Source organism: Anomaloglossus baeobatrachus, chromosome 12, assembly GCF_048569485.1.
Source record: "Anomaloglossus baeobatrachus isolate aAnoBae1 chromosome 12, aAnoBae1.hap1, whole genome shotgun sequence".
Taxonomy (NCBI): Eukaryota; Metazoa; Chordata; class Amphibia; order Anura; family Aromobatidae; genus Anomaloglossus; species Anomaloglossus baeobatrachus.
The window spans coordinates 50,394,449-50,407,981 of record NC_134364.1 but is presented as its reverse complement, the minus strand read 5'-3'; the positions used below and the strand labels follow the sequence as shown (position 1 = coordinate 50,407,981).

At 53.0% G+C, this 13,533-nt stretch overlaps 1 protein-coding gene across 12 annotated transcripts in view; it reads left to right on the top strand.

Moving 5' to 3' along the window:
- KTN1 (kinectin 1) overlaps nt 1–13,533 on the top strand; it is a 256,665-nt gene that overhangs the window by 183,644 nt on the left and 59,488 nt on the right. For all 12 annotated transcript variants that reach the window (XM_075329993.1, XM_075329992.1, XM_075329990.1 and 9 more), the window contains one exon: nt 1,687–1,777. In XM_075329993.1, coding sequence (XP_075186108.1) covers nt 1,687–1,777 — 91 coding nt within the window. The remainder of the gene's footprint in view (nt 1–1,686; nt 1,778–13,533) is intronic.

Below are 13,533 nucleotides of genomic sequence, written 5' to 3'. Positions count from 1 at the left end.
CACTACCATGCTCGGGTGCTCAGTACTCGTAACTAGTGATGAGCGGGCACTACCATGCTCAGGTGCTCAGTACTCGTAACTAGTGATGAGCGGGCACTACCATGCTCGGTACTCGTAACTAGTGATGAGCGGGCACTACCATGCTCGGGTGCTCAGTACTCGTAACTAGTGATGAGCGGGCACTACCATGCTCGGGGGCTCGGTACTCATAACTAGTGATGAGCGGGCACTACCATGCTCGGTACTCGTAACTAGTGATGAGCGGGCACTGCCATGCTCAGGTGCTCAGTACTCGTAACTAGTGATGAGCGGGCACTACCATGCTCGGGTGCTCAGTACTCGTAACTAGTGATGAGTGGGCACTACCATGCTCAGGTGCCCGGTACTTGAAACGAATCGTTAATGTTTGTATGGGTTTGACTCGTGTACTGCGTATAATGGGAGTTCCCCATTGACTTCCATTATGCTGGGCACTCGAGTTGCGTCTGTCTTAGCATTTGACCTGCCCGTTTCAAATACCGACCATGGTAGTGCCCACTCATCACTAGTTACGAGTACTGAGCACCCGAGCATGGTAGTGCTCACTCATCACTATCTATGAGTACAGAGCACCCGAGCATGGTAGTGTCCACTCATCACTAGTTACGAGTACTGAGCACCCGAGCATGGTAGTGCCCGCTCATCACTAGTTACGAGTACTGAGCACTCGAGCATGGTAGTGCCTGCTCATCTCTAGTTTCGAGTACTGAGCACCCGAGCATGGTAGTGCCCGCTCATCACTAGTTACGAGTACTGAGCCCCTGAGCATGGTAGTGCCCGCTCATCACTAGTTACGAGTACTGAGCACCCGAGCATGGTAGTGCCCGCTCATCTCTAGTTTCGAGTACTGAGCACCTGAGCATGGTAGTGTCCACTCATCACTAGTTACGAGTACTGAGCACCCCAGCATGGTAGTGCCCGCTCATCACTAGTTACGAGTACTGAGCACCCGAGCATGGTAGTGCCCGCTCATCACTAGTTACGAGTACTGAGCACCTGAGCATGGTAGTGCCCGCTCATCACTAGTTACGAGTACTGAGCACCCGAGCATGGTAGTGCCCGCTCATCACTAGTTACGAGTACTGAGCATGGTAGTGCCCGCTCATCACTAGTTACGAGTACTGAGCATGGTAGTGCCCGCTCATCACTAGTTACGAGTACTGAGCACCCGAGCATGGTAGTGCCCGCTCATCACTAGTTACGAGTACTGAGCATGGTAGTGCCCGCTCATCACTAGTTACGAGTACTGAGCACCTGAGCATGGTAGTGCCCGCTCATCACTAGTTACGAGTACTGAGCACCTGAGCATGGTAGTGCCCGCTCATCACTAGTTACGAGTACTGAGCACCTGAGCATGGTAGTGCCCGCTCATCACTAGTTACGAGTACTGAGCACCTGAGCATGGTAGTGCCCGCTCATCTCTAGTTTCGAGTACTGAGCACCCGAGCATGGTAGTGCCCGCTCATCTCTAGTTTCGAGTACTGAGCACCCGAGCTTGGTAGTGCCCGCTCATCTCTAGTTTCGAGTACTGAGCACCTGAGCATGGTAGTGCCCGCTCATCACTAGCCAGGATGTATTATGTCATTGGCGTTTAAAATGTTAAAGAACAATACGCCTGTGGGCAAATAATTTTCTCCTTTTCTATAGAGTGGAACAACAAAATGAGAAAATGAGGAACATGGAAGCTGCACTTTCAGAGAGAGAAGGAAATATAACGGTCACAACTCAGGAACTAACGGTAAATTAAGAAACTTTGAGGTTCCACAATAAAGGGAAGAGATTTGTCAGAAATGTATCTTTCTCTTTCGCTCTATTGGGAGACCCAGACAATTGGGTGTATAGGCTATGCCTCCAGAGGCCGCACAAAGTACTACACTTAAAAGTGTTAGGCCCCTCCCCTTCTGCCTATACACCCCCCGTGCTCCCACGGGCTCCTCAGTTTTTGCTTTGTGCGAAGGAGGTCAGACACGCACAGCACAGCTCCACAGATTAGTCAGCAGCAGCTGCTGACTAGGTCGGATGGAAGAAAAGTGGGCCCATATAGGGCCCCCAGCATGCTCCCTTCTCACCCCACTTTTGTCGGCGGTGTTGTTAAGGTTGAGGTATCCATTGCGGGTACGGAGGCTGGAGCCCACATGCTGTTTTTCCTTCCCCATCCCCCTTAGGGCTCTGGGTGAAGTGGGATCTTATCGGTCTCCAGGCACTGAGACCGGGCTTCATCCACAACTCCTGTGGAGCCTGATGGATAGGAGCCGATACCGTTCAGGGACATGGCCCTGCATCTTAAAGGTACTCTGTATCCCTATGGGGACCGCGCACGGCATCACCTCAGCTTTGCTGGGTGTGCTAGTGCACCGGGGACCGCGGCGCTGACCGGGTCTATATGTGCCATTACACACTCAGCGTCGCTGAGTGTGTTTATATGTAAGGGCTACCGCACTGACCGCCGTTGCCACGGGACACTGCGGCGCGGCTGGGACTTGTAGTTCGCCGGGGACTTTCACGCGACCGCGCTTTTACGGCGGCCGCGTTTATTACTACAGTCCCCGGCTTCATTGCGGCCTAGTTTCCCTTTTTTTCTCCCGCCCTCAGTCCTGACAGGCAGGGGAAGGGCGGGACGCTGCACGGAGCGAGCAGCAATGAGGGCTGGAGTATGATTTACATGCTCCACTCCCCTCACTGTGCACAGTATGAGCGCCCGTTTCGCGCTCTTTCTAGGCCACGCCCACAGCTTCCTCAGCTCGTCAGGACGCCGCAGCCATTCCTGTCAGCTCCACCGACGCTGCAGAGAGGGACATATTCATGGGAGACCCAGACACGGTCTCTGGTGGCCTCACAACCGCTTAGGCGGCTGGTAAGCAGCACATGTGGTGCTAGCCCCATGGTGCTGTATTGTATTGGTACATTATTTGTGTACTGTATATAATTTACACTGTATGAGCACAGTTCTTTCTGGCTATATACCCTATTGTGTTACTCAGGGAAAACTATAGCATGGCGCCCATAAACGGCAGGGGTGCCAAAACACAGGCTTATTATGTTGCCTGCGCCGCATGTAAGACCCAGCTACCGGCAGGTTCCACTGACCCTCATTGTGTACAGTGTTCGACCCCTGTGACACTTCCTCAGCCGGATCCTCTGCTAAGAGGGGCCCAGGGGGAGCCACCTGTTGACACTGTCCAGGTGACGGGGACTGAGTTTGCAGCCTTTAAGGATCAACTCTATCAGACTATGGCTAAGATACTAGAAGCCTTGCAGTCCAGTCCGGTATCTCAGCAAAGGGACTCTGTTGAATCATTGTTCCCTGACCCCCCTCAGTTGGACCAACAATGTCCTCCCGGGGTATCTCATACATCCCAGATGGAGGGTTCGGACTTAGAACCTAGCCCCAGATCGTCTAAGCGGGCCCGCTTAGAATTTCCCTCGACATCATATTGTTTAGGGTCTCAGCGGGGGGAATCTCTGGTTGATGATGCGGAAACAGCTGATCAGGATTCTGATCCTGGGAGCGCTCTCAATCTTAATTCTCCAGACGAGGACGCCATAGTGAATGATCTTATTGCATCCATTCATCAGTTGCTGGATATTCTTCCCTCAGCCCCTCCGGCGGAGGAGTCTGTTTCTCAGCAGGAGAAATTTCGCTTCAGGTTCCCCAAGCGTACACAGAGTATGTTTCTAGACCACTCTGATTTCAGAGAGGCAATCCAGAATCACCATGCTTTTCCGGATAAGCGTTTCTCTAAGCGCCTTAAGGATACACGTTATCCTTTTCCCCCGGAAGTGGTTTAAGGTTGGATTCAATGTCCCAAAGTGGATCCTCCAATCTCCAGACTGGCGGCTAGATCCATACTTGCAGTGGAAGATGGGGCCTCGCTTAAAGATGCCACTGACAGGCAGATGGAGCTCTGGATGAAATCCATCTATGAAGCTATCGGAGCTTCTTTTGCCCCAGCATTCGCAGCCGTATGGGCGCTACAAGCTATATCAGCAGGTCAAGCGAAAATTGAAGCGGCCGCGCCACAAGTGGCTTCCATTACCTCCCAGACCTCGGCAATTGCGTCTGACGCTATGAATGCTGTCCTGGACTCTGTGAGCCGTACGGCAGTTGTGACCGCCAATTCGGTAGTAGTCCGCAGGGCCTTGTGGCTACGGGAGTGGAAGGCAGATTCCGCTTCCAAAAAGCGTTTAACCGGTTTGCCAATTTCTGGCGACAGGCTCTTTGGCGAGCGCCTGGATGAAATCATCAAACAATCCAAGGGAAAGGATACATCCTTACCCCAGCCCAAGCAGAACCTCTCCCAACAGAGGAGAGGGCAGTCGAGGTTTCGGTCCTTTCGGGGCGCGGGCAGGTCCCAATTCTCCTCGTCCAAAAGGTCTCAGAAAGAACAAAGGAACTCTGATGCATGGCGGTCTAAGTCACGTCCTAAAAAGGCCATTGGGAGCACCGCTAACAAAGCGGCTGCCTCATGACTTTCTACCTCCTCTAGTAGCATCCTCGGTCGGTGGCAGGCTCTCCCGCTTTTGCGACACCTTGCTGCCACAAATAAAAGACCGCTGGGTGAGAGACATTCTCTCTCACGGTTACAAGATAGAGTTCATCTCTCGTCCCCCGACTCGATTCTTCCGGTCCTCTCCGCCTCCCGAGCGAGCCGAGGCTCTTCGGCAGGCGCTGGGCACCCTGAAGGCAGAAGGAGTGGTGGTCCCTGTTCCTCTTCAGCAACAGGCCCACGGTTTTTACTCCAACTTGTTTGTGGTCCCAAAGAAGGACGGGTCCTTCCGTCCTGTCCTGGACCTGAAACTTCTCAACAAACACGTAAAGACCAGGCGGTTCCGGATGGAATCCCTCCGTTCCGTCATCGCCTCAATGTCCCAGGGAGATTTCCTTGCATCGATCGATATCAAAGATGCTTATCTCCACGTTCCGATTGCCCCAGAGCACCAGCGCTTCTTGCGCTTCGCCATAGGAAACGAACACCTGCAGTTCGTGGCACTGCCATTCGGCCTGGCAACAGCCCCACGGGTTTTCACCAAGGTTATGGCTACTGTAGTAGCGGTCCTCCATTCTCAGGGTCACTCGGTGATCCCGTACTTGGACGATCTGTTGATCAAGGCACCCTCTCAAGAGGCATGCCAACACAGCCTCGACGCTACCCTGGAGACTCTCCAGAGTTTCGGGTGGATCATCAATTTTCCAAAGTCAAATCTGACACCGACCCAATCGCTCACATACATTGGCATGGAGTTTCATACCCTCTCAGCGATAGTGAAGCTTCCGCGGATCAAGCAGCGGTCACTACAGACAGGGGTACAATCTCTCCTTCAAGGCCAGTCACACCCCTTGAGGCGCCTCATGCACTTCCTGGGGAAGATGGTGGCACCAATGGAAGCAGTCCCTTTCGCGCAGTTTCACCTGCGTCCTCTATCCTGGGAAGTAGTCACGACGGACGCAAGTCTGTCAGGGTGGGGAGCGGTTTTTCTCCACCACAGGACTCAGGGTACGTGGTCCCGGCAAGAGTCCTCGCTTCAGATCAATGTTCGGGAAATTCGGGCAGTGTATCTTGCCCGGAAAGCGTTCCAGCAGTGGCTGGAAGGCAAGCAGATCCGAATTCAGTCGGACAATTCCACAGCGGTGGCATACATCATCCACCAAGGCGGCACACGCAGTCGACAAGCCTTCCAGGAAGTCCGGCGGATTTTGATGTGGGTGGAAGCCACGGCCTCCACCATATCCGCAGTTCACATCCCAGGCGTGGAAAACTGGGAAGCAGATTATCTCAGTCGCCAGGGCATGGACGCAGGGGAATGGTCCCTTCACCCGGACGTGTTTCAGGAGATCTGTTGCCGCTGGGGGGTGCCGGACGTCGACCTCATGGCGTCCCGGCACAACAACAAGGTACCAACGTTCATGGCACGGTCTCAAGATCCCAGAGCTCTGGCGGCAGACGCCTTAGTTCAGGATTGGTCGCAGTTTCAGCTCCCTTATGTGTTTCCTCCGCTGGCACTGTTGCCCAGAGTGTTACGCAAGATCAGGGCCGACTGCCGCCGCGCCATCCTCGTCGCTCCAGACTGGCCGAGGAGGTCGTGGTACCCGGATCTGTGGCATCTCACGGTCGGCCAACCGTGGGCACTACCAGACCGACCAGACTTGCTGTCTCAAGGGCCGTTTTTCCATCTGAATTCTGCGGCCCTCAACCTGACTGTGTGGCCATTGAGTCCTGGATCCTAGCGTCTTCAGGGTTATCTCAAGAAGTCATTGCCACTATGAGACAGGCTAGGAAACCAACGTCCGCCAAGATTTATCACAGGACGTGGAAAATTTTCCTGTCGTGGTGCTCTGCTCAGGGTTTTTCTCCCTGGCCATTTGCATTACCTACTTTTCTGTCCTTCCTTCAATCTGGACTGGAAAAGGGTTTGTCGCTCGGTTCCCTTAAGGGACAAGTTTCAGCGCTCTCTGTGTTTTTTCCAGAAGCGCCTAGCTAGACTTCCACAGGTACGCACGTTCCTGCAGGGAGTTTGTCACATCGTTCCACCTTACAAGCGGCCGTTAGAACCCTGGGATCTAAACAGGGTGCTGATGGTTCTTCAGAAACCACCATTCGAGCCAATGAGAGAGATCTCCCTCTCCCGACTTTCGCAGAAAGTGGTTTTTCTAGTAGCAGTCACTTCTCTTCGGAGAGTGTCTGAGCTAGCAGCGTTATCGTGCAAAGCCCCTTTTCTGGTTTTTCACCAGGACAAGGTGGTTCTGCGTCCGGTTCCGGAATTTCTCCCTAAGGTGGTATCCACCTTTTCATCTCAATCAGGATATTTCCTTACCCTCTTTTTATCCTCATCCAGTTCACCAATGTGAAAAGGATTTGCACTTGTTAGATCTGGTGAGAGCACTCAGACTCTACATTTCTCGTACGGCGCCCCTGCGCCGCTCGGATGCACTCTTTGTCCTTGTCGCTGGCCAGCGTAAAGGATCACAGGCTTCCAAATCAACCCTGGCTCGGTGGATCAAGGAGCCAATTATCGAAGCTTACCGTTCGGCTGGGCTTCCGGTTCCCTCAGGGCTGAAGGCCCATTCTACCAGAGCCGTGGGAGCGTCCTGGGCTTTGAGGCACCAGGCTACGGCTCAACAGGTGTGTCAGGCGGCTACCTGGTCGAGCCTGCACACTTTCACGAAGCACTATCAGGTGCATACCTATGCTGCGGCGGATGCCAGCCTAGGTAGACGAGTCCTTCAGGCGGCGGTTGCCCACCTGTAGGAAAGGGCCGTTTTACGGCTCTCTTACGAGGTATTATTTTACCCACCCAGGGACTGCTTTTGGACGTCCCAATTGTCTGGGTCTCCCAATAGAGCGAAAAAGAAGAAGGGAATTTTGTTTACTTATCGTAAATTCCTTTTCTTCTAGCTCTAATTGGGAGACCCAGCACCCGCCCCTGTTTTTTTGTGTATACATGTTGTTCATGTTGAATGGTTTCAGTTCTCCGAGTTTCCTTCGGATTGAAGTTACTTTAAACCAGTTTCTAATTATTTTCCCTCCTTCTTGCTTTTGCACCAAAACTGAGGAGCCCGTGGGAGCACGGGGGGTGTATAGGCAGAAGGGGAGGGGCCTAACACTTTTAAGTGTAGTACTTTGTGCGGCCTCCGGAGGCATAGCCTATACACCCAATTGTCTGGGTCTCCCAATTAGAGCTAGAAGAAAAGGAATTTACGGTAAGTAAACAAAATTCCCTTCATTGTTTAAATCAGGTTTTTGTGTTTAAATGTTTTTTGTTTGTTTTTTTTACCATATCACAATCTGTATTAAAGCTTTTTTATACTTAGGCTTCCTGTTCCAGGAAACAACACTTGTACACAGCAGCGACTATGGTCAGACTCCGACCCTAGATTTTTAAAGGAAGCGTCTGAGTGTGTGCGTGTGTGAAGTTTGTGACGGAAGGGGTAGATGGGATATCCCCAATTGTGGTTCGTGTGTCCTCTGTTATCAGCTGTGTATAAAGGTGCTACCTGTGATTGTAATCCTGCCTCTGATGATAAGCAACCTGCTGAAAACTCATTGTGCAAATACAGGAAGCTTTGGATGTGAAAAAACCCTCAGTGGTCAGTGTGACATTCGCAAAATTAAATTGTCAACATTTTTTTTGTAAACTTGCATATAACACAAAAACCTGACAATAGGTAATTTCTTTGTCGCTCCATTGGGAGACCCAGACAATTGGGTGTATAGCTATTGCCTCTGGAGGCCACACAAAGTATTACACTTAAAAGTGTAAGGCCCCTCCCCTTCTGGCTATACACCCCCAGTGGGATCACTGGCTCACCAGTTTTGTGCTTTGTGCGAAGGAGGCAACACATCCACGCATAGCTCCACTTTTTAGTCAGCAGCAGCTGCTGACTATGTCGGATGGAAGAAAAGAGGACACATATAGTGTCCCCAGCATGCTCCCTTCTCACCCCACTGTATGTCGGAGGTGTTTGTAAGGTTGAGGTACCCATTGCGGGTACGGCGGCAGGAGCCCACATGCTGATTCCTTCCCCATCCCTTTTTACAGGGCTCTGGGTGAAGTGGGATTTACCGGTCTCCAGGCACTGAGACCGTGCTCCATCTACAGCCCCTGGAGAAGATGCTGGATGGAGCGGAGTACATCAGGGACATGGCCCTGCTTCCTCAAGGTACTCTGTGTCCCCGTGCATTTGGCGCTCACACCGCAGCATGCTGGGTGTTGTAGTGCGCCGGGGGACATCAGCGCTGCGGCGCCTGTGCCATGGCCTCATTCAGCTTTGCTGAAGCAGGCTCACTTATGGGAATTGGTCGCGCCGGCCGCTGGGACTGCGGCGCGGCTGGCACTTGTAGTGCGCCGGGGACTTCAGCGCGGCCTGCGCTTTTACGGCGGCCGCGCTGATAACTAGAGTCCCCGGCTTTTGCGGCCTGCTTCCGTTCGTTCCCGCCCCCAGACCTGCCAGTCAGGAGAGGGGCGGGACGCTGGCCACTTCCAGGAATCGGTCGCGCCGGCCGCTGGCAGCGGCGCGGCTGGCACTTGTGGTGCGCCGGGGACTTCAGCGCGGCCCGCGCTTTTACGGCGGCCGCGCTGATAACTAGAGTCCCCGGCTTTTGCGGCCTGCTTCCGTTCGTTCCCGCCCCCAGACCTGCCAGTCAGGAGAGGGGCGGGACGCTGGCCACTTCTATGATTCGGTCGCGCCGGCCGCTGGAACTGCGGCGCGGCTGGCACTTGTGGTGCGCCGGGGACTTCAGCGCGGCCCGCGCTTTTACGGCGGCCGCGCTGTTAACTCGAGTCCCCGGCTTCTGGGCCTAGTCTCCCTTCGTTACCGCCCACAGCCCTGACAGTCAGGGTAGGGGCGTGACGCTGCATAGAGCAGAGCTGAGAGCTGGAGTATGTTTTGCATACTCCACCCCTCTCACTGTGTGCACTGTGAATCAGGATTCCCGCACTTTCTCAGGCACGCCCACGGCTTCCTTCTCTACAAGGACACCGGCAGCCATTAGTGTCAGTTTCTGTACGATACAGAGACAAGTGTGGAAGACCCTGGCATTCTGATAGTCACACAATCGCTGTAACAGGCGTTAAGCAGCACCTGTGGTGCTAACCCCACTAGTGCAGAAGTGCACTTATAGATATGCTTGTACTATATACATTGCACTGTTTGGTCGCACGTTGTATATACCCTCCTGGATTATGCGGAGGAGTTATCAGCATATTCTCTGTGTAAAACAAAGGTGCAGAACCACATGTTTTTCTATACAGCTGGTACAGCATGTACGGCTATACGGCCGGCAGGTACATAGGCTCCCATTGTATGCACTAATGGCCAGGGGATGAGGACGGTGTCTGCAGTATTTACTGACAGTTTTTCTGAGACTATGGCTATGATACTAGAAGCCTAGCAGTCCGGACATGTCTCTCACAATATGGGCACTGTTGAGTCATTGATCCATGGCCCCCCTCAGTGTGAATAACTAACAGCTCCGGGAATGTCACACGCATCCCAGAGTCACGGCTCTGCACGGACGTCAGTCCCAGACAGCCTAAGTGGGCTCGCTATGAGCGGCCTCGGTTTCATCAGGGTCCTAACAGAAGGACTCGCTGTGTAATGAGGCGGAAGTAGCGGCTCAGGATTCTGATCCTGAGACCGCTCTCAATCTGGATACACCTGATTGTGACGCCATAGTAAATAATCTTATAGCGTCCATCTATAGAATGTGGGTTATTTCTCACAGCTCCTCCAGTGGAGGAGTCAGCTTCACGTATTTTTCTGGACCACTCTGCCTTCAGAGAGGCAGTCCAGGAACACCACGCTTATCCAGATATGCGCTTCTCCAAACGGCTTAGGATACACGTTATCCCTGTCCCCTGACTTGGTCAAGGACTGGACCCAATGTCCCGAGCGGCATCCTCCAATCTCCAGGCTTGTAGCTAGATCCATAGTTGCAGTGGGAGATGGAACTGCAAACTCAAAGATGCCACTGACAGACAGATGGATCTCTGGTCGAAAGCCATCTATGAGGCTGTCGGCGCACCGTTGGCTCCGGCATTCTCTCCCTTGGGGCACTCCAAGCTATTTCAGCTTGTCTTACACAGATTGACACGGTTACACGTACATCTGTGCCGCAGGTGGCATCCTTAACCTCTCAAATGTCTGCATTTGTTTCTTACGCGATTCAGGTTGTCCTGGACTCTGCGAACCGTGCGGCGGTAGCCTCCGCTACTCCGTGTTTTTAAGCAGAGCCTGGTCTGCTCGTTAAGTGAATGGAAGGCAGATTCTGCTTCCAAAAAAGGTTGCCTAACCAGTTGCCTTTTTCTGCTGACCGACTGTTTGGTGAGCGTTGGATGTAACCATCAAACAGTCCAGGGGTAAGGATTCATCCTTTCCTCAGCCCGGACACAACAAACCCCAACAGAGCAAGAGGCAGTCGGGGTTTTCGGCCTTTTCGAGGCTCGGGCAGGTCCCATTTTTCCTCGTCCAATGTGGACTCAAAAGGATCAGAGGAGCTAAGATTCTTAGCGGGCTCAGTCTCGCCCAAAAAAGCGACAGTCTGAAAACCCGCTTCCAAGGCGGCTTCCTCATGACTTGCGGCCTCGGTCGGTAGCAGGCTCTCCCGCCTTGGCGATATTTAGCTGCCATAGGTCAATGACCATTGAGTGTGAGACATTCTGTCTCACGGGTACAGGATAGAGCTCACTTCTCGTCCTCCAACTCGATTCTTCAGAATTTCTCCACCTCCCGGCCGGGCCGCTGCTCTCTGCAAACAGGGTGCACTCTATAGGCAGAAAGAGTGATGACCCCCGTTCCTCTTCAGGAACAAGGTCACGGTTTTTACCCCAAATTCTTGGCGGTACCTATAACAACGGGCCGTTCCGTCCCGTTCTGGATCTAAAAATGCTCAGCAAGCTCGTGGACACCAGGCGGTTCCGGATGGAATCCCTCCGCCATGTCATCGCCTCAAGGTCCCAAGGATATTTCCTAGCATTATTAGGCATCAAGGATGCTTATCCACACGTGCCGATTGATCCAGAGCACTAGCGTTTCTACGCTTCGTTATAGGAGACGAACACCCTCTGTTCGTAGCTCTACCTTCCGGCTAGCGACAGTCCAACTGGTCTTCGCCAAGGTCAGGGCAGCAGTAGTCACAGTCCTGCACTCTCAGGGTCACTCTGTGGTCCCGTATTTAGACGATCTACTTGTCAAGGCACTCTCTTAGGAAACATGCCAACACTGCCCGAACGTTGCGCTGGAGACTCTCTAGAGTTTTGGGTGGATCATCAACTTTTTAAAGTCAGATCCGACCCCGACCCTATCGATAACATATCTAGGCATAGAGTTTCTTACTCTCTCAGCGATAGTGAAGCTGCCGCTAGACAAACAGCATTCACTACGGGCTGCAAGCTCTTCTTTAAGAACCAGTCGCACACATTGAGACGCCTCATGCACTTCCTACGTAAGATGGTAGCAATGGAGGCAGTTCCTTTCGCGCAGTTTTACTGCGTCCACTACAATGGGACATTCTCCGCCAATGGGACGAGGAGTCGACGTCCCTCAACAGAGTCGTCGTTCTTTCTCAGGCGGCCAAGGAATCTCTACGGTGGTGGCTTCTTCTCACCTCTTGGTCAAAAAGAAGGTCCTTCCTATCCCCGTCCTGGGCGATAGTTACGACAGACGCGAGTCTATCAGGGTGGGGAGCAGTTTTTCTCCACTACAGCGCTCAGGGTACGTGGACTCAGCAAGAGTCCACTCTTCAGATCAATGTTCTTGAACACAGAGCAGTGTATCTTGCCCTACAATCCTTCCAACAGCGGCTGGAAAGCAAGCATATCCGACTTCAGTCGGACAGCTCCACAGCGGTGGCATACATCAACCACCAAGGAAGAACGCGCAACCGGCAAGCCTTCCAGGAAGTCCGGCAGGTTCTGATGTGGGTGGAAGACACGGCATCCACCATATCCACAATTCACATCCCAAGTGTGGAAACTAGGAAGCTGACTTCCTAAGTCGCTGAGGTGTGGCCGAAAGAGTATGGTCTCCTCACCCGGACGGGTTTCAGGAGATCTGGCGCCGCTGACAGAGGCCGGACGTCGATCTAATGGCGTCACGGCACAACAACAATGTGCCAGCTTCATGGCACGGTTTCACAATCATCGAGCTCTGGCGGCAAACGCCTTAGTTCAGCATTGGTCGCAGTTCCAGCTACCTTAGGTGCCACCTCTGGCATTGTTGCCCAGAGTACTGCGCTAGATCAAGACCGACTGCGGCCGCGCCATCCTCGTCGCTACAAATTGGCCGAGGATGTTGTGGTACTCGGTTCTGTGGTGCCTCACGGTAGGCTAACCGGGGGCACTACCAGACCAATCAGACTGGCTGTCTCAAGGGCCATTCTTCCATTTGAATTCTACGGCCCTCAACCGGATGGTGTGGCATTGAGTCCTGGAACCTAGTGTCGTCAGGATTACCTCAGGACGTGGTTGCCACCATGAGACAGGCTAGCATACCAACGTCCGCCAAGATTGACCACAGGACGTGGAAGATGTTCTTATCTCGGTGCTCGGCGCAGGGTGTTTCTCCCTGGCCGGTTGCATCGTCTATGTTTCCTTCCTTCCTGCAATCTAGGTAGGAAAATGGGTTGTCGCTCAGTTCCCTTTAGGGACAAGTCTCAGCGCTATCTGTATTTTTTCAGAAACGACGACTTCCTCAGGTACGCACGTTCCTACGGGGAGTTTGTCTTCTCAGCACTCCGTACAAGCGGCCGTTAGAGCCCTGAGATCTGAACAAGGTTCTAATTGCTCTCCAGATGCCGCCTTTCGAGCCTTTGAAGGATGTCTCCCTTCCCGTTTTTCACGGGAAGTGGCCTTCTAGTAACGGTCTCGTCTCTTAGGAGAGTTTCCGAGCTAGCAACGCTCTCATACAAACTCCCTTCCTGGTCCTTCACCAGGACAGGGTAGTTCTGCGTCCGGTTCCGGAATTTCTCCCTAAGGTGGTATCCCATTTTCATATCA